The sequence below is a fragment of the Oncorhynchus mykiss genome, chromosome 21, assembly GCF_013265735.2.
Source record: "Oncorhynchus mykiss isolate Arlee chromosome 21, USDA_OmykA_1.1, whole genome shotgun sequence".
NCBI lineage: Eukaryota > Metazoa > Chordata > Actinopteri > Salmoniformes > Salmonidae > Oncorhynchus > Oncorhynchus mykiss.
The window spans coordinates 27,135,656-27,161,315 of NC_048585.1; the positions used below are offsets into that span (position 1 = coordinate 27,135,656).

Genomic DNA, 25,660 nt, shown 5'->3' on the forward strand with positions numbered 1-25,660 from the left:
TGCATGGAATTGAAACAGTTTTTTTTTTAATCCCCCGTGAAATTTCATGAATTAAAATCCGCAACATTCTGGCGCAATTGTGATTGTACTTGTAGGAATCTGTGTACATATCTTACACTGGCTGCTCTGAAAGGCTGGGAAAGTCCTTGTGAGCTGCAAGTGATTGAACATTTGGCCGTGTGGATATCGCTGTGTGGCAGACACATTCCAGATTGGCTGACCATTGTTTTCTCAGGGATCTGGCTGGGTTTCTTTCCCCTTTTTGACTTGGCACTCTGTCTCATGTACTTCATAGTGCCATCATGGGACTTCCTACCAAAAGGTCTTCATGTCTTCTATCATGATTTTGTTGTATACGTTTGTTCATACGTTCCAGTGTGACGCATTGTACAGTTATTACTCGCTTGTATTTTTTATTGAACCTTTAATTAACCAGGAAAAGCCCATTGAGACCCAGAGGAGCTGTCGCAACATGATACACACACACACACTCTGCCCCTTGATGAGAGGAGGAAAGCAGGAGAAGTGTGTGTGTGTGTGTGTGTGTGTGTGTGTGTGTGTGTGTGTGTGTGTGTGTGTGTGTGTGTGTGTGTGTGTGTGTGTGTGTGTGTGTGTGTGTGTGTGTGTGTGTGCGCGTATGTATGTGAGTTAGAGGGTCACTGATTGATAAGGATGTGTGTGTGGTAATAAATGTGTGTTTGTGTGTGTGTATCATGTTGCGGCGGCTCCTCTGTGGTTCTGGGGTAGAGGTCTGAGCGTTAGAGCTGTCAGTTCAGAACTCTTCTCATTTCCTCTGTGTGTAATAAGGAACTCTTATCTGATGGCTGACCGTGTGCATTCTGAAAGACTGTTATACTGCTGTGTGTGTGTGTGTGTGTGTGTGTGTGTGTGTGTGTGTGATGATCTCCTAATCGTATAGCCCTATTCATGCAATATCCCGTATCTCCTTTTGGATATTGCTAGACATTTTTATAAGCTCTACTTTGATGTTTAGAGTGGCTGGAGACTGGTGTACACACAACAAACTTCTCAGAAGTCCGGCTTTTTCTCTACCATGTCCCACAGCAATTTTCCCTGTCATTACAATCACATGATATGACAAACTTGTTTATATTCATCCCATAATTCTTTGATAGTCCTCTTCCATGCGTGACTGGCGGTAGGATTCCTCTCTTCCGCTTGGACCACTGGGAGTGCGATCAGAAGACATCTGGGAAGCTCAGAGGGTGGTAGACATGAACACCCAGGGCCCTGGAGGGAACCTAGTGGAACCTGCATCCTCCCACATTCTGCGGTGTGGTTCTTGGTCACTGTATCTGTCTGCAATAATGACTTGGTGATGTAATGACTGAAGGGGAACCCATTCCATGGTTTATGGTCTATCCCTATGGTCTAATCAATGTCACTCTAACAAGGGTTGTTTATGTCTTCAAGACCATGTCCGTGTTCAACAGTTACATAGTGACCAGTGATTCATTTTGATTGGACAGCCAATGGTTTGTGAGGGCTACGGTGCATCAGAGAGGCTGGTTTGATCAAATGCATGCTTAGGGAAGTAGTAAGCAATACAGGGATGTGTGTGTGTGTCATTCTCTAATGGGTTGAATATTCCACTCTTTCACTCGTCCTCCCTAACTCCCTCCTCCCATTCATTCCCACACCAGAGAGTAAAATGTAATTTTCCCACAAGAACTAAAATAACATTTCCTCAGATCGCAGGCAGCAGTCTTGTTAACATGTCAACATTTATGAAATGCATGGCGTATATACTTCAACTCGGGTAGAAGTGAAAACAGTGTTCTAGCCAGAAAATACTCTACCCTTTCGTTCTTTTCCCCTCTCTCACAAGAAACGAATAACAAAAGCCAATACAATACACACGATTTGACAAAAATGGATGTTTTTGCAGTGCAGTTTTTAGGGCAAGAAAACAACTAGTCTGCCAGAGAATACTTGTCTACGTGTACGTGGCCATTTAGTGTTTTCCTTCTGTTGTTGGGATATGGTGGGGAGCCCAGAAAGACCTATGGAAAATCGAGGGTTTAGCCCCAAGCGTGACAGACAGGATTACAACCTAATAGCATCTGATCAAATCCTATTGATGACAGATTATATGAAATGCTCTTTAACCCTTTACACTCGTGGGAATTGGCCTATATGGATAGGCCTACATTGAAATGTTTCTTAGAGGAGAAATATGAAAAGCATATGAATTGAAAGGGATCAGGTTTGAGGTTGTGGGAAAGTGATTAGACCAACATTGAGGACACAACAGTTCACCAAGACTGAATCCAAACATTTCACTGTTGATTGTATGTGCATTTTACATTTACTGTAATTTGGACACATTTATTGATTAACAAAATCTGAAAACACTCTGGATACATTCAGTAACGTGGGGTAGATGCAACATAAGACAAAAAAAAACGACATGGGTTTGAGTGAGAGGACTAACTGGTGTCTCCAAGTGGACACACACCTCTTCAACGTGTGCACAGTTCCTAAGTCATTTCAATACACTTTTATCTCAAAGAAGAGTCTTCAACTATAAGGTTATTTTTTTTAAATCTCTCCTAGCTGTGCCTTTGAGGAACTAGAGCAAGCACACTTGTTGTTTGGTTGTTTTGTTTGGAACACTGCCCTCCATCCCCTCCATCACACAATTACTGTAAAAACGGCCCACAGGTGTTTGGCTTGCTTGTATGACATTAAATCGGTATTTATTATAATCCTCAACGTCTTTCAAAATACAATGAGTCCTCTTAATTTACAGCATTTCCCTCACTCAGACGACAACATTTTGGCAAGAGTTGCCCAATTAGCAGGAGGGATGGGGGGGAACCTCTTGTCGCGCGCTGTGCTCAAGTTCAGAATGGCTGTCAGTCAAAACCCATACAGCGCTGTGAAGCGCAGAGCCTGAGGTCTGAAGTCATTTATAGCATGTTACTGTACAGCCACTGCGTTCCAATTTAGGCGCTTATCAGTGCCCGAATGTGCCATTTTCAACCCGTATAAGGGTATGAGCATAAAGGGCCTCAGATGGAATCTGCATTAGGGGGAAATAGGGTCACAGGCCGCCCCACACCCGTTGTCACTGTTTTTGTTGACGTACTGAGGAGCGTCGCGCAGCATGGTACAAAGAAATGGCAGTACATAGTGTGCGACGACGTCAGAGGGGGAGAAACAGTGGTGGTTGTTTGCGGTAACTTCTTTTGTTGTAGTATCACAAACGGACATGGCGGTTTCACCATAAGGACTCCAGCTTTTAAGGTGGCTGTTCAAGCTGTCACAATAGGTTGTGTCAACCACCTAAAAACGGACTTTAATAACGTTGCAGATTATAAATTGTTACCTCGGAATGTCTCTCTCATTATTATATATACTGTATTGCATTTACTCTGAAGATCTTTACTGATCAATGAAACCGGTAAAGCCTAAGAGTTATTTTGCTCAAGGCTGGTATTTCTATTGTATTTCCACGATGATATTTACAACACTTTTTACTGGTTCATTTATTTTATTTCCACTTTGTTCTTTGGGAGTCAGAAGCTCTCCTATAACCATAAAATTGACTCTCTGAGGAGAGGAATCCAGCGCTTTACAGTATAACTGCCCTGAAGGAACTCTAGAGCTCTGTTGCGTTGTTGTCAGAACGTACAGTGTATTTCAGCAGTCTTTCTAGGGATTGGCCTGTCGTCTCAACAGCAGCCAACAACCACTGGGAGACCCGGCATCAAGACTGAGGTGAAAGAGATTTCCCCTAGCTTTATTGTTTTATACAGTTGTCTTGTTGTATTCAGGATTAGACCGAGCCTATCTTCAGAGGAGTGATTTTTGGAGTGTGTGTTTGTACACTCCTATGCCTGGGTGTGTTTCCCTTGTGCTACTACTTCTCAAGCCGAGCGTTATCCGAGCTCCTTCTCTGCTTGCCAGATTCAGCTGGCATTCCTGCCCTACTGTTGACGCATTGACAGGAAAAGCTTGATACCCTTTTGAGACATATAATTCACCAAATATTTATTATATCCCCAAATATTTATTATTTTGTGTGTTATTCCTTTTTCCCTCAATTAACTTTTTGTTCCGATCTCAACCCCTACTTGTCTTCCTACTAAGCTGGCTTCTCTAATGAGTAGGGTCCTTTTGGTCCTGGAGGATTGGAGTCGGTAGATTGACCAGCCTTTGTGTCTGCTCCAACAAAAGCAGGTAGTGGTGTCTTAACAAGGCCACTTGGCACAGAGACAAGCAGCTATGATCTAATGGAGAGCACGGTTGGATTAGCTGTGTGTGTGTGTGTGTGTGTGTGTGTGTGTGTGTGTGTGTGTGTGTGTGTGTGTGTCGGGGATTAGCACTCCCTTGTATCGAGGTTGGTTAGCATAGCTCTTTGATCAATGCAGATTACTGTAGTGTTGGACTCAGACCCTTATAACCAAGTAACCCCCACCCCCACACACACACACACTACATTCTCCTCTGAAGTACTGCTCTCTAATCCCTCGGTGGCCACAAACCATCTCTTGGTTTTCCGCACTTTATTAACCGAATGTGACATTAGGAGAGTCCTATTGGGGAGCCTGGCTGAGAATTGATGGTCCATGAATCAGGGGTTTTCACTGAGGGCTGGTGTCGGGGTATGCTATTAAAGCTCCCTGTTGGAGAATTATTTTTAAGGGGTGGGGGGGGGGAAGAGAACTTGACATCAGATAAATGCTGGTCTATATGCGTACCTGCCACTGTAAAAGAAAGAGGGGGGGTTGAGGGAAAGAGAGGGAAAAAGATTGAGAAAGGGCAGAGAAAATATATATACTGTATATACAGATCTTTTTTACGTGGCAGCAAGACTCTCCGGTCCGTTTTAAGAAGAGGGATGGAGGGAAGGATGAAAGGTGGCCGCGGTGCGTTTCCTCCATAACGGCGGTTGGGCCGTGGCCCCAGGCGGCTCCATCAGACCCCAGGGCCTCTGTGTTTGTGGCGTGTACACTGTGCACAGGTACGAACAAGAAAATCCCTGTTAAGTTGTCTTGTGGCACTTTGTTGAGAGCTGCGTCGGAGCCGTGGGGAATGTGGTGTGGACGTGTGAACTGAAGACCCTCAGAGGGAGGTTGGGTGGGTGGGTGTGTGTGTGAGGTTCAGTTTCTTCATGGCCCTTTTGAAAGGGGAAGTGTATGTGTGTAAGTGTGTGTATGGGGGGGGGCATCTATGTGTGTGTGTGTGAGGTTCAGTCGCGCCGCAAGCCCGATATAAGAGGAGGGGCCTGGCAGTGTCTCTGTACTCAGGGCCTGGCAGTGTCTCTGTACTCAGGGCCAGACGGTCGGGCGGCTCCCACGGGGGCCCCTGCGATACGTAGCTTCCCGGCCGCTGTCATTCATCTGGTTAGGTTTGTTTGACCTCTGACCCCTCACCTCCAACCATTTGAACCCCCACCACCACCAACCTCAAGGAGAGGGACACAGCACCCACCGCCAAGCTCTCTAATACCGAAGGGAAGAGAGAAGGAAGGGAGTGATGGAGAGAAATGAGCTGAGTAAAGAAGTGAAAGATTGTGAGAAAAGAGAGGGCCCAAAGAGAGATGGAAACACAGTGAGTGAGGTAATGGCAGAAAGGTCATTACCATTACCTGGTAATTACGGGTTAAATAAAATAAAAATTGAGACAGGGATGACTCAGTGGTCGGAGACTGGTTTTACAGTAACTGCCTCCCATAACTCAAACAGAGAGGGGAAAACATGATCATTCCTATCAGTACACAACTACAGCTATGAAAGCCTTTGACAATGGAGATTTCCATCGTCTATATGGTTGCATAAATGGTCAGATGAGTTGAATTGTTGAATTCATATGGTCATAAATCTACCCCAACCTTCCATTTGCGTTACTGTGTTTCATTGTGACAACATGGATACTAGAACAATAACACTGAATGGATAATAGAACAATAGCACTGAATGGATACTAGAACAATAGCACTGAATGGATACTAGAACGATAGCACTGAATGGATACTGGAATAATAGCACTGAATGGATTCTAGAACGATAGCACTGAATGGATACTAGAACGATAGCACTGAATGGATACTAGAACAATAGCACTGAATGGAAACCACAACAATAGCACTGAATGGATACTAGACTACAACATCATCTCAACATGGAGTTCCCTCAGCCTCCCAGTACAATGGACCATTCCTCATAATCTCATCTCTCTCTCTCACCCTGTGTCTACGCAGGACTGTGGCCTGGTGGTGCAACCAGATCAGCCCTGTGGTTTGGAGCCACTCCCTGGGCCACTCTCTCCAGGCGAGCCCCAGGCCCCTACTCGGCCCTGCATCTCTGGGGATGTACCAGGTCTGTCCCCCATCAAAGATATCACTTCACATTGTTTTTATAGATTACATTTCCTACATAGCTGAAAGGCTTTATGAATTACTGTCAGAAAAATTATTTCACTACAGGATCCTCAGAAATGTTCTACTTAGAAATAATTCTAATCGCTCTGAAATATTATGCATACGTGCCCAGATGTCCATATGAAACCCTGCTGTGTGTGTATCTGTACAAGGCTGATTTAAGCGGCCAACACACTCTGCCCTTTGATTGAAGTGCAAAAGGTCAGAGGTTAAACTCAGCTATTAAATCCAATATCCCACCCTGCAGGGCAGAGAATAAATGTCAGCAGGGAGAACAATGTGACGTGTCTGTGAAGAATTATAACTCTCACAATGTGTGAGAGTTGTGAAAAGTCTGTCTAGATTTTGTTAATGGAAATAGTTTATTAATGAATATAGATGTGTTTTTTGGAGCAGGAACAATTAACCACTTCATTCACTTCTGGTTGTCTGATTGCCTGTCCTTCTCTCTTCATTTCTTTCCTTCCCTCTCTTTTTCTCTCCCCAGGTCGTTGGGTGGTTCCTTGCCTCAGCTGTTCCGACAACCGGACCTGTGACTGGAGAGAGGTTGTCTGGCAACCCGAGGGCTGTTACCACCCCTTGCTGGACCTCCCCCAGCTGCAGGACTGCATGATGCACAGGAAGGTAAGCCCTAAGGCAGGGGTAGGCAACTAAATTCATCAGTGGGGTGATTTTTGTCAAGGTGGATGGTCGTGGGGCCAGAACATAATTATAATCATTTTTTTAACTGCAAATTGACCACAACTAAGCCCCAACATGTTTGAGAAAAGAACAATCATGTCATACCTTGTTTACACTGAGACACAATCACATACACTACATGGCCAAAAGTACACCACTTCATGGCCGAGTAGCCGCACACTAGTCTAAGATCACCATGCACAATACCAAGCGTTGGCTGGAGTGGTGTAAAGCTCGCCGCCATTCGACTCTGGAGCAGTGGAAACTTGTTCTCTGTTCTCGCTACAGCATACAATGACATTCTAGACGAGTCTGTGATTCTAACTTTGTGGCAACAGTTTGGAGGAGGCCCTTTCCTGTTTCAGCATGACAATGCCCCCGTGCACAAAACTAGGTCCATACAGAATGGTTTGTCCAGAGCAGTGTCAAAGAACTTGACTGGCCTGCACAGAGCCCTGATCTCAACCCCATCAAACACCTTTGGAATGAATTTGAACGCCGACTTCGAGCCAGGCCTAATCACCCAACATCATTCCTCAACCTCACTAATGCTCTTGTGGCTGAATGGAAGCAAGTCCCCACAGCAATGTTCCAACATCTAGTGGCAAGCCTTCCCAGAAGAGGCTGTTATAGCAGCAAAGGGGGGACCAACTCCATATTAATGCCCATGATTTTGGAATGAGATGTTCGACAAGCAGTGTATGTCCATAGTCCATGACCTGAGTTCAGGCACTGCTCTCATGTCCCTAGCTAGCTCTCTGCTCAGGTTACTGTCCCACAATCTACTAACAGTACAGATTAGAAATGAGCTTGTTCCCCAAAAGCGGGAGGTAGGTGGGGCTGGTTAGCAGCGGGCGCTAACTGGGTGCTAACTAGGCGCTAACAAGGCCCTCCAGCTGAGTCATAAAAGACGACACATGGATCCAGACAGACAGCAGCGCCGACAGATTCAGTGAGAGTGATAATATTTTCCACATGCATAAAACTTTCGCATGTGCACACACACACACACACACACTATGTCTATGTTTGTGAGAGATATTGCACAGGGGATAACATAATGATATGGAAGCCAGATGTACTGGTCAGGCTCTTTAGAGTGTGCTTGGTCAGCACTGTGTGAGAAAGGTGTGGGCAGATATGTGTGTTAAGACTACGCTAACCAGCATGCATCTGGTCTAAAGATGGACCAGAGATGATCATGTAAGGTAACAAGACAAGGCAGTGTCTAGCACATTTCCCTAGTGAGTTAATTTGATGGCTAAGCCATCCCTCAAACATCTGTTTTTCTTTTTCTCTCTCGCTCTCTCCCTCTCATTGAAGCCAGGTGGAGAGTGTAGATGAGGTAGGCTATGGTATGATGCCTCTGAGGTGAGAGAGTGGGGTTTATGTGACGCTGTATGAATAGGTCTGTAAACCCAGCAGGGGTTGGCAGAGCTGAGGACAGGATGAATGGTGGAGGGACAGAAGCAGAAAACTGTATGAACTAAAGTCTTAGCCTTTCGTTCAAATCCTCCAGTAATGCTAATGGGAGGGCATGTAGTTTGCTGCACTAGTGTCACAGTACGGAGCGGCCCTCAGGGACGTAAAGCCATTAAACCAACCCGGGAAATATATAAGGCTTAATAGGTATATATCTTATTTAAAGTTTTTTAGCGGGGACTCCATTTTGTCTGGCAGAATTTCTGGGGCCCTCATTTTGTCTGGCAGAATTTCAGGGGACCCCATTTTGTCTGGCAGAATTTCTGGGGACCCCAATTCTTTCCCAATAATTTATTGCGCTCCCACCCCAAATCTAATGACACAACCTTAAAATTGGTCAATTTAGATTTTTGCATCAACAAAATAACCTTTGATTCATTGCATTTTCATATTTTATCAAAATGAAAGGAAACCAATAAACACATTTACTCAATAAAATTGCATCGTTCAAATTATCATTCTCAAAAATGTTTGTGTATTGCCCCATACAACAATCTGTACTCTTAATTATTGTTCCTAAAAAACAAAAACATTTTGGCGACCCCGCCTTAGAGCCATAGTAGGTATTACAGTCCTAGGGCTTTCTATAGGCTTAGTCAAATCTCTCTAGGGAATGTGGATAGTGGTTTAATGAAAGCTGTCTCTGGTGAATGTGGGTAGTTTGTGAAAGACTTGCCAGTTACTTCCAGGTCAGAGGTCAGTGTGGGGTTTTAGCCACTTTAGCTCACATTGCAGCTAATTTTAATAAAGCCTCTCAACTTCCTGTCCTCACACACCCTACCCAGTCTACCCCTTTGGCTTTTCACGTTTGAACTCTTGACTGTTTCTGACAGGATACTTTAATATGGATCTGTATCAATAGTGATTTGATGCATGAGTTACGAGTTACATCAGTTTGCTCCAGATGTCGTGTTTGTTACGTTTCTCTGGACTTCCCCATTTTCTCATCAACAGATTTGGACAATCAGAAGCTTTTCACAAAGATGAGATGTTTGCCACCTAAACTACAGTCCATCTGTTTTGGCTCTGTTCTGTGTTTGAAAAGGCTCTTTCACACACTCTGATTGGCTTAGCTGGAAACTGACTTGGACACTTTTGATATGTCATATTGTGTTAAGTGGATTGGTCGCAATAGAAGCATCCCACTGGGCACAGATGTCAATTCAACGTCTCTTCCACTCTTCCACTGGTTGATTCAACCAGTGTGCCTAGTGGGATTTGCCTTTAATGTGTTCACATTTTGGCAATGCTGCAGTCAGCCATAAAGGTCAGCAGTTATATATTGAAGTACATGCCAGTCAACTACAATGAAATCATTTTGAAGTGCAAATTCAATGAAAACTGGGGCCATACTCATTAGGCAGGAAACCAAAGAAATGGGCTGAAACGGGAAGGGACTAAATTAACGTGTCCAATAACAAATGTTAATTTCATTTTCTGCTCCAAAAGACTTTGGTACGTTTTTCTACGGTGTGCCCTAATGAATACAACCCAGGTGTTCGCGATCCTGTCAAGTCAAAACCATTATTCTTGCCACACAGGTAATGTTCATAGGTGACTCCACTAACCGGGGGATGATGTACTTCCTGATGGAGCGGGTCAACTCTAGTCTGGAGGACTGGGGCAAGGCCCACGACAGCCTGGTCTATCGCAACGTCAATCAGGGACACACACACGTCTCCTACTCCTACTACCCCCAGTTCTGGCTGGAGCAGAGCCACAGACCCACCTTCCAGAGGGCCCTGGAGCAGCTCATACTGAGGTGAAGGAGAGGGGGAGTCTGTGTGGGTGGATGGATGAGAGTGGGCGTTACCGCCCCTGCTGCACTACAGTATGTCCTGTAATCACTGCAGTCTACTCATCAGCTGTTAGATTGGCATCAAGAAACCATATGTATGCAGAAGCCATTTTGGCTCTTAGCTCCCATAAACACTCAAAGCCCTGTCCCCACATATGGAGAGGGAGCCTTAATCAGTTGCTGTGATCAAAGGTCCGGGGGCTGCGTTTAAGAGTCATGTGTTAGGAGTCGTGTCACAGTGTAATTTAACACAGCAGGTCTCCCAACCACGACTCTCTCTCTGGGACCGCACTCTGCTTTGGATGTGACTACTGAAGGATATGCTGAGCAGGTGGTGTGTGTGTGTGTGTGTGTGTGTGTGTGTGTGTGTGTGTGTGTGTGTGTGTGTGTGTGTGTGTGTGTGTGTGTGTGTGTGTGTGTGTGTGTGTGTGTGTGTGTGTGTGAGAGAAAGCAGTAGTGCGTTGTCAGCATGTGTGCCTATGCCTGTTCAATAGACATAGTCCTACTGGCGAGCTAATGTCTTTTTGACCTTTGATCCCCTCCGAAGGTCGCGACCCCTGGAGAACTCCCGTCAGACTGTGCTGGTGGCAGGAGGTGTCCAGTGGCTCAACACCAACCACCTAAGGATCATGAGAGAAGTGCTGGAGAGGTAAACCCACTGATGCATACATTTCGTGGCAAACTCCCTTCCTGACCGTTCAGGAATTAGCAACTGTTTAATTAAATCTATTCACTGGCCAAGAATAGACCTCATTACCCATTTTTCTCCTCCAGGGAAGGGCTACAGGATATCATGGTGGTGGTGAAGTCTCTGGGAATGGGCTTCCATCTCCCTGTGGATGGCATCCGCTCTCTCTCACTGGTAGGTCCATCCTCCTGTTTGTGTGCGTTCAGTTTCCCTCTTGGTGTCTCCTCCTCTACTCTTTTCTCTGTTTGACTGATCTGTTTCTCTCTCTCTCTCTCTATCACTCTCTCTCTCGTTCTTCCCCTCTCTCTCTCTCTTTCCCCCTCAGCTTCTCTCTTCACTCTTAATTATTTTTCCATGCTGTTCACATTACTGCTTATCTGTTAAAGTTTTTAAAAGGCAGTGCTTAGTCACCTGGTGGATAGCCCTTTGCCCGTGCCATGTGTATTTATCTACAAAAAAAACATTATTGGCTAATAGTCCATGGCTTCCAACATGCTGACTGGTCCAACATCAGCAATGGGCACCTGTTCAACAGCAATACAACTAATTCAATTCAAAGGTCAGTTATATTTCAGGCGTGTTGCAATAGGGGCCTCCGGGAACTGTACAAAAATGTTATGGCTCCCATTGTGAGTGTTTTAAGATAGTTTTTCCTTGTGTTGAGTAGCGATTACTTCTTTGTTGTCTTACTTTAACTTGCCCAGAGAGGAGTACAGGAGCTGTACAGAGAGAACAGCAACATCATCACCGCCGCAAAGCACTATGGGTATGAGGTCATAGACACATTCAGTGTCACCATGGGCCGCTACAAAGAGTTCCTGCAGGGACGGTGCGCCTGCCATTTTCACGAGGTAACCCCTCTCATCCCACCTTCACCCTCGTCTAAAATTTTTTTTAAAACACAGCACTCCAAGTTCTGGCCCCACCCTTATTGAAATTCAGCATGTTACCTTTGTTTATCGCAGTAAATATTCATTCTCAGGATTTGGTTACATCCTAGTCAGTTATTCAAATCACAGCACAATGTTACCAACACTTTAACACAGGTATTGCATGTTTCTCTCTGGATACAGTAATTGATACCAATTATAACTAATGGTTTGTCTAAACTTCAGTGACCAGGGAGCACAGCTAGATCCACAGCAAGTTCTTTCCCCATGGACTCCCTCTCCGACTGTAATATCTGAAATAACTTCATTATGGATACTTGCTATTACTGTTTGCGCCCACGCCGACTTACCAGGAGGGAATCTTTGGGCTTAAATAATCCTGGGATTTAACCCTACGGTAGATCCAAATGCTGAACTGCCATTTTCTGGGCCCAGAGGAAATCGGTTCTTATGCCCTCTTGATTAAACAATCTCCCTCCATGTCAGGGAGCTTTCTAGAAGGAAATACTGCTGTATCACACATACACAGACACACACACACACACACAATCCCCTTCTGCCCCCTCTCCAGCTCCCTTTATAAAGAACAGTCACTTGTTTTAATTCAGCTATAAAATTGTTCCATGGATCGGTTAATCAGTAATTAGCCGTTAGGCCGGGTTTTATTGGGCAGTAAAGCTTCACGTTGGTAGCAGCTGGGCCCCAGGGCACTTGTGAAGTGGTTACGGTCATATATACGAGGGCATGTGCCCCCCTCCATACCCCCGCCCCTCCCAGTTCATATGGGTCTTAAGTGACAACAGGATTTCCCATAAGGAAGCCAGAAGGTGTATGGGATCCATGAGTGTAGTTATGTCTAACCCAAGCCTCTGAGGGGATGGACAGGGTTTCTGTTATGTCAGGATTTAGGTCAGGCTTGGATTGTTCCAGTGTGGTTTATATTAAAGGAGCTCCAGACTGTGACGATGGGTTTGCGCTCTGTTCTGTTCCGTGACACCCCAGGCAACGTTAGCTAGCCTCCGGTAGTACAAGCTCTGGCCATGGTCTAGTTACCTAGTTACAGTATAATGTCAGTAGGTAGATGTTGTGTTAGAGGTGAGGTGTTGACGTGGTTCTCCTTGCTGTGTTCCTTGAAGGTTGAAAAGCTGTCGTTCTCCAAGGCTCCGCTACACAGGAAGATGAAGCTTCTTCGACACGGCGAGGAACCTGGAACTAGAACCAGTGGAACTGGAACCGGGTTCAGTGATCAGCCCACCCTGCAGCACCAGGACCAGTGGGCGGGGTCTAACTCCTCCACCTATCACGTGAGAGGAGCGGTGAACCAGGTGTACTCGCAGATCCTGCTGAGCAGACTGTGTGTGAGAGACACGGGAAACTAGACCCACCCCTCACCACCACTGACTGTGTGTGTGTGTACTTGTGTCCTTGCTTACTAACGTGTGTGTGTGTGCGTGCATGCGTGTGTACGTGCGTGCGTGCGTGCGTATCCATACAAGCATCTCTCTAAAAAAAAAATTGAGGTCATTCCATCCAGGAAGTGCTGGAGTAACAGGAGAGTCCTGACTGGTCAGCCGTGTGACAGACATCACCACTGTCTGTCACACAGACCTCCTCTGATTGGCCCACACACTGGGCCCCCTGTCATGTGACTGCTACCTCTGCTAGGTAGAGGTTTCCAGATGGTCAAAGAGGGGGATGTCTGGCCTAATACCAAAAGACAAGGGAAGCAGCTGGAGAAAGAATAAAGAGGAGAGCGAGAGTGACTGTTGAAGGAGTGTGTCGTGTGTACATCCCACATGTAAGCCTTGCTCACCAACCAACTGACAATGCTCCCTCAAAGCTCCAGCACAAACCTTTACAATTGTATAGTTTTATAGTTGTGGAAATGTTGTTGAAATGTTGTACAGCATTGGTTCTCAATCCTCTCCTCGTGTATCCCCGGCAATTCCATGTGTTTTGATGTATTCCAGAACTAGCACACCTGATTCAGATTCAACTTGTCAACTAATCAAGTGAGCTAGTTCAGGGCTACAACAACATTGTGAAACGTCTGGGGGTCCCCGAGGAGAGGTTCGAGAACCCCTTTTGATGTGTGCCTTTGATGCCTTTGTGCATCAGGAAAGACGATCTCTTGCCATTGGAGGGACTTCTGGATATCCAGCAATTCCTCCTCATATACAGTACCTCATCCATCCACGTGTTCTGTGGACACCACAACGTATTCTATTCTATGCCAAAGATATGACGAAAGCTGAGCTATTCTTCAAGCGAATGTCTTATGTAGAATTTTCTTATATTTCTACATCTGTTTATTCGTGCCTATAATGTTGATAATCAGTGTATAATGTTTTACATGCAGCATATTGTTGACATGCTAATGAAGGACTGGTGTAATGTATGCTATGGATCTATACATATTGTCTTATCTGTCCTCTGGTCATTTTTATGGGGGGAACTGAGCTGGTGAAGATGAAGGTAATTGTAACAGATAGCCACAAACACATGCACAGGAGTGGAGACTACTCTGTTTAGTGGTCCTATGGAACATTGATAGCAAACCTAATCATTTGATTCAGTGATTTTGAAGGAAAACTGAAGGGAAAAAAAACAGAAAGACATTTTCCTCATACTAAATATTATCAACACTATTAATTTATTATTAAAGAACATGTATCTTCAAATGGCACTAACTTCAGCTTTGTGTTTCCAGATGGTACATATAAGAGTTATTCCGATACAATATTCTCACATTAAAATATATATTTTCTCAACTAAACTTTGTGTCCTCGAACTATGTTCTGAAAGCATGAAACTGTGTTTTGAAAGTTCCACAAAGCCCTAGCTTATAAACAATTAGGATGTTGGCATCGCATATTTCCTCTGTAAGTTGTGCACAACATGAGGATAAGTCTGTACATGCTGTTTGCGCACAGTATTAGACAAATCCTTTTACAGTCATCATCCCAATTCAACCATGCAGAGGTATGAAGCCGTGTGACGCTCTGAGGAAGATGGGCAGAGGCGCGCTCTTGTTTTCCTTCTTCGTTTTGTCATTTCCTTCGTGCCACCAAGACCAGAGTTTGATCATAATTTCTTGTCCCGCATAGGCCTATACATGCGTCACCTGGTTTAGAAGGACATAATTAGGGAGACAAATGTTCAATTAGGCTACAACTGTGCTATAATAAAATGGTTGTCGGTGTAATGTGGTTTAACTCCGTTTTGCGCGTGATGTGCCCTGTCTGGCTCCTCTTTGCAGTCATGTCCCGCTAATCCGACACATCCAATCACCCTACCCACCGTTTGATCAAGGCAGAGATCGAGCAACACGATCGAGAAGTAAAACTAATGTAGATTTAAATGCAGGCCTAAATCGTCTTTGAGGTCAACGTAATGTTAGAGCCTTAATTCCAGAAAGTTATCAGTCCATTTTATTTAGGCATATTTACACTGAAAATGGTGTGTTCAAATTATGTAGCCTCGGCCTATCTAAAAAACGTTATTAACACGGTTATATGACCGCAATGAAATGTAATACAATGTAACGATATATGGAAAATATTTCCATATTTGTTAAAAACGTTGTTTTTACAGTGTGTAGATCAAATAAAGGGAACGCATGCGAAGTCAAGTGCGTGCGTAAAAGTGTTGAATGGTCAAATTGAATTGTCTTGTGCGATATGTGGATAAATAACAGCATTGAGCGGGCGAGGGATAGAATAAGGTAGATGCAACAGTCTCGATCAAAAGGAAGGTTCATGTAAAAGGTTACAGACAAAGGCTTGCCTTTCGGGCACATGTACCCGCCCTGAAGACGTGGGCCTGCCGCCTGGGTTGTTGTCGGGCCAAGGAGGAATGGTGGACTCTGCCCTGCACTGCGGTTCCGACCTCTGATGTCAAATTTCAGGCAGACCTTTCACTCTGCACTGTTTTAGTCGGGGAATTTGAAAGGCTTGGGGGGATGGGGGTTGTGACATTTCTGGGGGCTGAGTAGACCTCACCTCGTCTGCCCCATACCGCCCTATAACCCAGTCCAATATACTCAACAGAAAGGTGGTCAGTCAACCCTTTTAAAAATGTCGTTAAATTGTCTCATCGAAATTGCTCTCTGACTACATATGAGGTTTATTATTCAGGAAAAGGCAAACAACTCAATAGTGATTGAAAATATTTGCTCAAACATAATTGGTTACACAATGGGCAATGTGGTTATTGTCGTTGCATTTGAATCAATCCTTTATTCATTTAAGCTATACATTTCAATGGCAAAATGAGATTCCAAATATTCTAAACCTAACGAATATTACGCAATTCACGAGCACCGGGGGGAAAAAAATAGCCTCAGAGGATGATTTCGATGTGTTGAAATCATGAGGTCATTTTCTCTAACTGTAGTTTTATATGAATCTTAAAATTGGAAGCCATTGCATATGAAATCATTAAATATGATTATAGATAAAAATATATAAATATGGTTGTCATAAGGATTAGTTAGAATTAAATTGGTATTAAATTCAAAATTCATAACCAGGCCTTGTTTATCACAAATAATTGTGTATGAGATAATCTATTGTAGGCCTATTATAAATATGTTATGCATTCAAGTTACTCAAGGTTTCGTATCAAGGAATTTTTCGGGGGGAAATTATCATTATTCTCGCCTGACATGATTAGGTTTAGAGCGCTTGAGTGAAGTGACCATCATAAAGAAGTGTTCTGCTGGCTTTTGTGCTTCCTTCCACCTTCTCCGTCGTTACTAGTTACCACAGCCACAAAGTCATAAACCACGCCTATTTCGACCATTTATATTCTTAACATTTTATTTTAAACCTAACCTTAACCATATTGCTAACCTCAAATTAAGACCAAAAATTACATTTTGTTTTCATACATTTTTACGATGGGCTATTGCCAATTTTGACTTTGGATGTGCTATCTAGTAGAAACCCACCTTCTCCCATGCCAAACGTTTTGCTCAGTTCCTGTCAGTGCGTTTTTTCTTTTCGCGTCCGTCCAATTATCTCGTAGGACATGCGCGTCTGCTTAATATGAATCCACGGGTGCGCCAATCCGAGCCTAGGAGCGCGCCGCTGAGAGACTCTGTGTGGGTTCTCCCAGTCCAGGATAAAACAGTTTGTCTGTGTTTTGGGGAACACCGTCGGGAACTTATCACCCATCCAACTGTAGGCTACTACTAGCCACTGAGACACGTGATTTGAATCACCATTCCTCCCGCGTCCTCTCTCCCTCCCCGCGGATGTTTTTTTACTGAATTGCTCGAGATAACCACGGATTGAGGATTAGTTCTGTTAGGGTCTTATGTTGTGGGGCTAGCATGAGACAGAGCCCAGCACCGATCCAGCGCTCCATGGACATACCCTTCCCCAGTGCCCGGGAGGCAAGTCGGCTTCTGTAAATGAGGTGGCCATGGAGAGAAGAAGCGGCTGCGGAGTACATCAGATCTGCTTTCTGTTTCTCTTACTGTTTTCACTGTATCCTGTCTGCTGTCGAGCCAGTTGGATGTAAGTATATTTCATTGCTTGTGATTAAACTTGTCTTTTTGTCAAATTGCACAATTTTCTTTACGCATAGAATGCGATTCCGTTTGGGGCTGAAAGTGGTTTCGAAAGTAATTTATTGTCTCCGCTGCTTGCTTTGTGTCTCAGGTGGTTGGGAATAACCTCCGTGGGAGTACCAGAGAAGCTGGGCTGCGCCAATCTCCCGCTGACGCACAAGCAGAAGGACCTGTGCAAGAGAAAGCCCCATCTCCTGTCAAGCATCAAGGCCGGCGCGCGCATCGCCATCGCGGAGTGCCAGACGCAGTTCGAGCACGAGCGGTGGAACTGTTCTACCACCAAAGAGCTCTCTGTGTTCGGCTACGAGCTAACCAGTGGTAAGGACAGGCGGTTTAAATACTCGTTTTAATAGACATGAAACAATAGGGTGCTTTGTTCTCGTTTGTATAAATTCGTGTGCACTTTTCTGGCCTATTGATAATGTTCTTTTTGATTGGGATTAATTTGGAAAATTAGGCTATATTTTGGATGCATCTAGTGGTTATATTCCATAATCCGATATTTAATGTGTGCCCACATCATTTGGTGTTTGACCGTTTAAGGCAATTGCTGCATAAAAACAGTCCCTCAATTGTCTTTCTATTTGATAGTGCGTCAAAAAGAGGCACGTCTTCCATTTTCCATAACTCTTTACTCGTGATCGGTTTGGTTTGAGTCATGAACATGTTTAATGTTGTCCAGGGAGGGAAGGTGATTTGATTTTGCCGACTCAAGCAGCTGTATCCCCTATGGGGCGAGAGAGAGAGAGAGCGTCTGCGCACATCTGTTTCGGTTTAACCGTCCCAACACACCACTTATCCACGGTCAAGTGTTGTCTTTGAACAGAAAACTCCTGCTCACCTCTGGTCCTAAACCAGCCGGGATTATCCTAATTAGGAGATTCATGGTCGACATGTAATTTAAGAACACAGTTTCTTTGTTCTAGAGATATCGTTCCAGAAATCTGTCTCCATGCAGCTTTCCAAGATGGTTAAGAGTCAGCGCATGGTTTAGCTATCAACATGTTATTTTCACATGAAACTCATTCTTCCAAATTCCTCTCTATCCTTGTTGCACCCAGTCACATGCAATCTATCAACTTTCTTCACTCAACCCAGACGAGAGCGGGCGAAAAACTGACCATATAGTTTATGTTGATTTAGGCCAATGCACATCTGTGATCAAACCGCAGAGCATACGTTTTTACAGTTGATTGTACGAGTCGGGACATGGGATGGAAATGCGGAGATTTAGCCTATTGTATATAGGTTAAATCTCTGCATTTCCATCCCATGTCCCGACTCGTACAATCAACTGTAAAAACGTATGCTCTGCGGTTTGATCACAGGTGTCTTGTCTTCGTGTCGGAGACAATGTTCTTATTGGGTTAGGACGCAGCAATTTTGGGGGGATAATATAATGCAACACAGAAAACCTAAATAACATCAATTGTCATTTGTTTTAAGTGCCAAACTTACATTTGAAGTGGTGATTTCTTGTTGTTCCAGGGAGGTAAAGGCTTTTCTTTCTCCATTAACCCACATGTAAATTATTGCACAAATGTTTTGAATCAACTTGTGGCTTGGACCTCTGATTTACGTTTTATCCTAGATTTTGTTTAAAGTTCATACATAGTTCTATGTCATTCTTAGAACCTGCACTCTCTGACTAGTTACACTTGATGTCGTCAGGTGCCATTGTGCTTCTGTTCTATCCCTAAGATTCTGCATATTTTAGAGTTTTGTCTAACCAGCCCATTCCATAAGCTATAAACATTAGTAGGCTACCCCCTTTCACACTTGGGTTTACATTTTTTTTCAGCCTTCGTTCATTACAGGACATAATCGAATGTTTCTGTCCGGTGGTCAGCATTCCAGATGGTTGTACAAGTAACTGTGATACCGGTTTGATCCGTGCTACACATTTATCATCATACCAACATGTTCTAAGTCTCTCTCTGAGCCAGTGCTGTCTGTCCTCACTCAGGGCCTACTGTGGCCCCTAACCTGTGAAGTGTAACCCAACACCGCCCTCACACAGGGCAGGACAGTTCCCATGGGGCTATGTGTCTGCTCAACTCACATCTCACAAGTATCCCTCCAGAGCAAAGATGTATCATACGACCACAATGGATGGAAGTTGTATGGATATCTAGGCCTGTGCTACTGAGACACACGGAAGTTGTATGAATATCTAGGCCTGTGCTACTGAGACACACGGAAGTTGTATGGATATCTAGGCCTGTGCTACTGAGACACACGGAAGTTGTATGGATATCTAGGCCTGTGCTACTGAGATACACGGAAGTTGTATGGATATCTAGGCCTGTGCTACTGAGATGCACGGAAGTTGTATGGATATCTAGGCCTGTGCTACTGAGATGCACGGAAGTTGTATGGATATCTAGGCCTGTGCTACTGAGACACACGGAAGTTGTATGGATATCTAGGCCTGTGCTACTGAGACACACGGAAGTTGTAATTCTAGAATTGTGCCATTTTCCTCTGTCTGAAGTGTTATTGGCTGAAAGGTGTGGGAGTGGAATCTTTTCAGAATCCACCCAATGCCTGCTTTAGAGCTCCACAGCCACTGTTACACAATAATCCATGCATACCTTTGCCCTACCAAAAACCTCTTTCCATTGACTCTGACAGGGACCAAGGAGACTGCGTTTATCCACGCGGTGATGGCGGCGGGGCTGGTCCAGGCAGTGACGCGCTCCTGCAGTGCGGGCAACATGACGGAATGTGGCTGTGACACCAGCCTGCAGGGCACAGGATCGCCCAGCGAAGGGTGGCACTGGGGCGGCTGCTCAGACCATATCCAGTACGGTACATGGTTCAGCAGGAAGTTCATAGATAATGCAGTGAAGAATATGTCCTCAGCCAGGGGAGGGGAGGCACTGCTCACCATGAACCAGCACAACAGTGAAGCTGGGAGACAGGTGAGACGCAAGACACACACACACACACACACACACACACACACACACACACATTGAGGGCGAATAACACTCACAGAGCATGTACAACACACACACAGTGTACAGAACCAAAACAGCACAACGTTGAAGTCCAATGTTAGATTAGACACAATACACCACAGAACAAAACACACACACACATCCACAACCTAGCTAGAGAGAAATAGTATTTTATAGTAAACACAGTTGTTAAGGGTACTCTGGGGAGTATGTAAAAGCTGAATAGGGCACATGGGAGCTGTAACTCTAGTAGTCAAGACTCTAGCAGGTGTAGGGTTCATTGTGTCTGAATGAATGACTGATATGACAGTACTAATCGAGCACCATGAAAGGAATCCTACTGTAGACATTATAGTTATGGGTTTCGTTCACCATATGGGGTTGGAGAGGAGTTAGGACCAAACCATTCAGTGGTTAATAGAATTTATCACACACTGTTAAAAATACTTTCAGGAGACGTTCTAGGAAGTGTGTGTGTGTGTGTGTGTGTGTGTGTGTGTGTGTGTGTGTGTTAGAGAGAGCGGGAGCGATATTCAGAGAAAAGCAGAAAGATTGGAGGGAAGAACAAGAAGGTCAGTGTGAGAGGGGGATGCTGAGACGGGACAGAAGGAGAGAGGGGAAAGAAAGTGTAACATCCTCGATAATGTGAGTTAATGGGTGAGGCGTGACAGCGTGACTAAATTGTAGCAACGGTCATCAAAATTGTTAAAAGGTTTGAAAAATAAGTCTAATAAAATGCAACAGTTGGACAATGGATGAAGATACTCCAAACATTTTGAAATTGTATAATCCATCAGATATTGACTTAATTATATCACATAAAACATTTTACCGGCACAGACAAATAATGAATGGAGTTCAGGGATTTTGGTGGGAGATTTAGGTATAGGCCACTCAGGAACGTTCAATGTTGTCTTGGTAAGTAACTCCAGTGTATATTTGGCCTTGCGTTTTAGGTTATTGTCCTGCTGAAAGGTGGATTTGTGTCTGTTGGAAAGCAGACTGAACCAGGTTTTCCTCTAGGACTTTGCCAGTGCTTAGCTCTATTCCTTTTCCTTTTCAGTGACATAAAAATCTAAATGTTATCCATTTTAAATTCAATGTAATACAACAAAATGTGGAAAAAGTCAAGGGCCTGTGAATACTTTCTGATGGCACTGTATACATTTTCTTAGTGTATCAGGTATTTTTAAATACTTTGTGTTAAAAGAAAGAAAATTATAGGTGGCTCATTTGCATAAATACACAGGCTGTATATATGAATAAATTAACATAAGGGAGTGGAAGAGGGCTGCAACCACCCAACACTTTCTATGTATACCCTACCTACACTCACCTGCACTGTCTAGACTTCCTCATTAATTACTGCTGTCACATACTCTTGCATAATTCAACAAGTGTGCAGGATACCCACCGATAAAGTCAACACGCTTGGCTCTAGATTACCCCTATCTAAACATTGTTTGTGAGATCAGACATATCACTATAATCCGAGTGTTCATATTCGGGAGTTGCTTTCATTTCAGCACATCTATTTTGTAAACATTTCAACTGTATTAAATTATTGCTTTTTTTTTTTTTTTTAATCCCCCAAAAATGAACACCCATCAAAATATCTTGTCTTTTTTGTGATGTACGTGTCAAGACAGTGCGTTAAATCCCAGACAAAGCTTTAGTGTTCTTATATATTCAACGGTATAACAATGATTCCATTGATCAGTGGTGGAAAAAGTACCCAATTGTCATACTTGAGTAAAAGTAAAGATACCTTAATAGAAAGTTACTCAAGTAAAAGTGAAAGTTATCCAGTAAAATACTACTTGAGTAAAAGTATTTGGTTCTAAATGTACTTAAGTATCGAAAGTAAATGTAATTGATCAAATAGGCTTAAGTATCAAGAGTAAAAGTATAAATCATATCATATTCCTTATATTAAGCAAAGCAGACGGCACCATTTTCTTGGTTTGAAAATTTATGGAGAGCCCGGGGCACACTCCCAACACTCAGACATCATTAACAAACGATGCATTTGTGTTCAGTGAGACCGCCAGATAAGAGGCAGTAGGGATGCTCACGTATTCTCTTGATAAGTGTGTGAATTGGACCATTTTCCTATCCTGCTAAGCATTCAAAATGTAACGAGTACTTTTGAGTGTCAATGAAAATGTAGAGAGTAAAAAAGTACACTATATTCCTAAAGAAAATAATGAAGTAAAAGTAAAGTACAAATACCCCCAAAAAATTACTTAAGTAGTACTTCAAAGTATTTCTACTTAAGTACTTTGCGCCACTGAGTCCATTTCAGCCATTACAGGGGTATGTTTTACAGGTCTTTACAACTGTTTCTGTAACGTTAATGGGGGGGGGGGGGGGGGGGGACGTCAGGCACAAGCAAGAGTATGAAGCAGGAGTAAAATGAAAGCAATCGATCCAGTGAGATTTAAGTGACGTGGATTTTGCACCCCTCAAACACAGGAAATAGATGGCTGAAAAAGATCCTCAGGTGGGCGGGGCATGCGCGTTACCACTAAATGGCATTCACTAAGACACACTTACTGGGTTTCTCTCTTATCAACTAGCCACTGTCAAGAGGAGAGGGCTTCACTACTGGAGAGGGATGTGGACACAATGGTAGCAGTGTATCTGTTTACTGTAACACACACACACACACACACACACACACACACACTGCCTTTCCAACTAAACTGACCCGACAGGGAAGAGGGAGTGGGAGGAGAGGTGGAAAAGGGGTGAAAGTGGTAGGCTCTTCTGGGGACATCCTAAGACCGCTGTAGAGCCCTGGGGTTTGTGGTCCTAAAGAAAATGTCTCCTCAATGTCTCAGTTTAAACTGTGAAGGACAGTTTAACTTTTGTTCCAGTTGTACACAGCACCCAGGGAGTCTATTGTGTCAGAGTTAGAAGTAGAATGCAAAAACCTCAGGACTCATGTTACAGTCCCAGTCCAAGATCCAGCATTCAGAACAATAGATCGTGATTTTGCTCAAAACATTCCCACAGCGTTTGTGTAAACAAAAGGCAGTCTCTATCAAACATAGTTCTGGTAGCTAGGCTGTCATAACATTTACAGTGATGTAATTATTTGTGTTGTAAGTCTGTTGTTATTCCTAACACCATCCTCTCCATCTTTCCCCTTTTCAGGCCGTCGCCAAGACGATGGCCACCGACTGCCGTTGCCACGGCGTGTCGGGCTCGTGCGCCGTGAAGACGTGCTGGCGTACCATGGCGTCGTTCGAGCGCGTGGGCAACTTCCTGAAGGAGCGTTACGAGGGAAGCGTGCAGGTGCTGGACCGCTCCAAGAGGAAGGTGAGGAGGAAGGAGAAGGACCAGCGCCGCATGCCCATCGGGAAGGAAGAACTTATCTTCCTCAACAAGTCTCCTAACTACTGTCTGGAGGACCGGCGCTGGGGCGTGGCGGGCACTAGAGGGCGCCGGTGTAACCGCACTTCGGCCGGCCCCGACGGGTGTAACCTGCTCTGCTGCGGTCGAGGGTATAATACACACGTGGTTCGCCACGTAGAGAGGTGCGAGTGTAAGTTTGTGTGGTGTTGCTATGTGAGGTGTCAGAAGTGTGAGAGCATGAATGACATGCACACCTGTAAATAGGGAGAGGGAGGCAGGCGATGGCACACACACACACATACACACCGTCCCCAATGAGAGACTAAAAGACTTCCCCATCATTCCTCTCTCCCATGGACAAGAGGGGCGCAGCATCAACAACCCTCCATCTCAACCCTCAGGAAGACAGTATTTATACACCACACCAGCAGAGGTAGACAAAGACAGTGGAAAATCGTTGACTTTTGAATGGCCTATCAGGGCTCAGCCTTGTAGGAGGCTATCCAATGGGACAGGAGTTCCACAGTGTTTCAGAGGTTTGAGGATCCACACACTCTGACAACCAAACATGGACATCTTCGCAATTTACTCGGATGAGTCGAAATGAGCCCCGAAACTCAGACTCCATGATAAAAACAAACTGAACTTTGATGAAAGTTAAAACCTCACTCTTCAAGTCTTCAAATGGACTCAGTGAATGGTGTGTATAAGAGGAGCAACAAAGGGACCAAAAAGTGCTTGTAGGGGGACCCTGTCCTGCAGGGCGCGCAACAGCTTTAAAGGACTGTAGAGTAGATGCAGTCAACAGTGTCAGTACATTTCCAGATCAGAACGAAGTCTCATATAGACAACAGAAGGCTAGAGCCATAGACAGTACAGGGATTGGGCAACCGTCAGAGGTTGCCATCTTTTGTGTCATTTCTATGGCTCTCTTCCAGGCTAGGGAGCAAGAACAGACCCGGCTTCCACCCATGGATGGCTCTATGGTGATCGATGGTGGATAGATTAGGCTTATTCTCGTTGGAAAGCTTGCCGTATCAATGCATAGAAAGAAGTCTTGAAATAATCATTCCAAATTTGTATTGAATTTTTGTAATAAACTTTAAAGTAATGACTTCAAAAAGATATGGTACCGTGACATTTAAAAAACTTTTTTTTTTAAAATATATTTTGGAAAGATTTCTTAACCTAAAATGTTTGTTTTGTACTATTCAGATTGCAAATTCAGGGCAGAGTGAAGCTACAGGTGCTTTAATTGAGAATATGTCAAAATGACGTAGTATTTTTGTAAATTGTTTACATTTTGTAAATATTAAATTATGCTGTATCACACGACGAGAGTGTCCTTAAGATTCAAGCCCATCCAATGCTCTTAGACATACAGCATGTGTTTGTCAAACTGTACCATTTAATGTGTTGCTTTTCTGTTTGTCATCATTGTATTAAGGTCTTTTGTTATCCTTTTGCTGTCCGATCCACTTTTTCTCTTTCCTGTGTTTGTGTTTGGAGCCGAAACCAGCTATAAATGAAGGAATGCATCAATGGAACGGAGCAGTTTGTTCTCAGTAGACCCACTGGCAGCAGGACCGTGGAGATGCTTGAGTTGGTTTCGGAGCATTCCTCTTGCTGTCTCTAAGAATTTAAGCCTATTCCTTCTCTTCCTCTCTCTCCTTTCTTTTCCTCTCTCACTCTCTTCCCATTTTCAGTCTCTCTATTCCTTTACCTCTGTCCCACCTCTCTCGCGCGCTTTCATTTTCTCTTTCTCTCTCTTGTTCTCTCGCTCTCCTGAATGAGAGGCTGTGCTATGTGAGAAG

At 44.1% G+C, this 25,660-nt stretch overlaps 2 protein-coding genes across 2 annotated transcripts in view; both read left to right on the plus strand.

Annotated features, from left to right (window-relative positions):
• cped1 (cadherin-like and PC-esterase domain containing 1) overlaps positions 1-14,724 on the plus strand; it is an 83,442-nt gene extending 68,718 nt beyond the window's left edge. The window contains exons 15-21 of the mRNA XM_036957503.1: positions 6,230-6,347; positions 6,897-7,033; positions 10,114-10,334; positions 10,918-11,019; positions 11,145-11,232; positions 11,763-11,909; positions 13,085-14,724. Coding sequence (XP_036813398.1) covers positions 6,230-6,347; positions 6,897-7,033; positions 10,114-10,334; positions 10,918-11,019; positions 11,145-11,232; positions 11,763-11,909; positions 13,085-13,327 — 1,056 coding nt within the window. The 3' untranslated portion in view covers positions 13,328-14,724. The remainder of the gene's footprint in view (positions 1-6,229; positions 6,348-6,896; positions 7,034-10,113; positions 10,335-10,917; positions 11,020-11,144; positions 11,233-11,762; positions 11,910-13,084) is intronic.
• Positions 14,725-16,945: 2,221 nt separating this feature from the next.
• Positions 16,946-25,382, plus strand: LOC110500163 (protein Wnt-16). The gene is made up of 4 exons (XM_036957506.1): positions 16,946-17,470; positions 17,615-17,841; positions 20,158-20,447; positions 23,646-25,382. The coding sequence occupies exons 1-4, from the start codon at positions 17,376-17,378 to the stop codon at positions 24,108-24,110; spliced, it is 1,077 nt and encodes a 358-aa protein (XP_036813401.1). The 5' UTR covers positions 16,946-17,375; the 3' UTR covers positions 24,111-25,382.
• The last annotated feature ends 278 nt before the right edge of the window (positions 25,383-25,660 follow it).

Excerpts from the sequence above, each read along its gene's own strand:
- LOC110500163 (XM_036957506.1), top strand. The coding sequence starts at position 17,376 with ATGGAGAGAAGAAGCGGCTGCGGAGTACATCAGATCTGCTTTCTGTTT. Across the intron at positions 17,471-17,614 it reads TGCTGTCGAGCCAGTTGGAT|GTGGTTGGGAATAACCTCCG; the intron begins GTAAGTATATTT and ends TTTGTGTCTCAG. Across the intron at positions 20,448-23,645 it reads ACAGTGAAGCTGGGAGACAG|GCCGTCGCCAAGACGATGGC; the intron begins GTGAGACGCAAG and ends TCCCCTTTTCAG.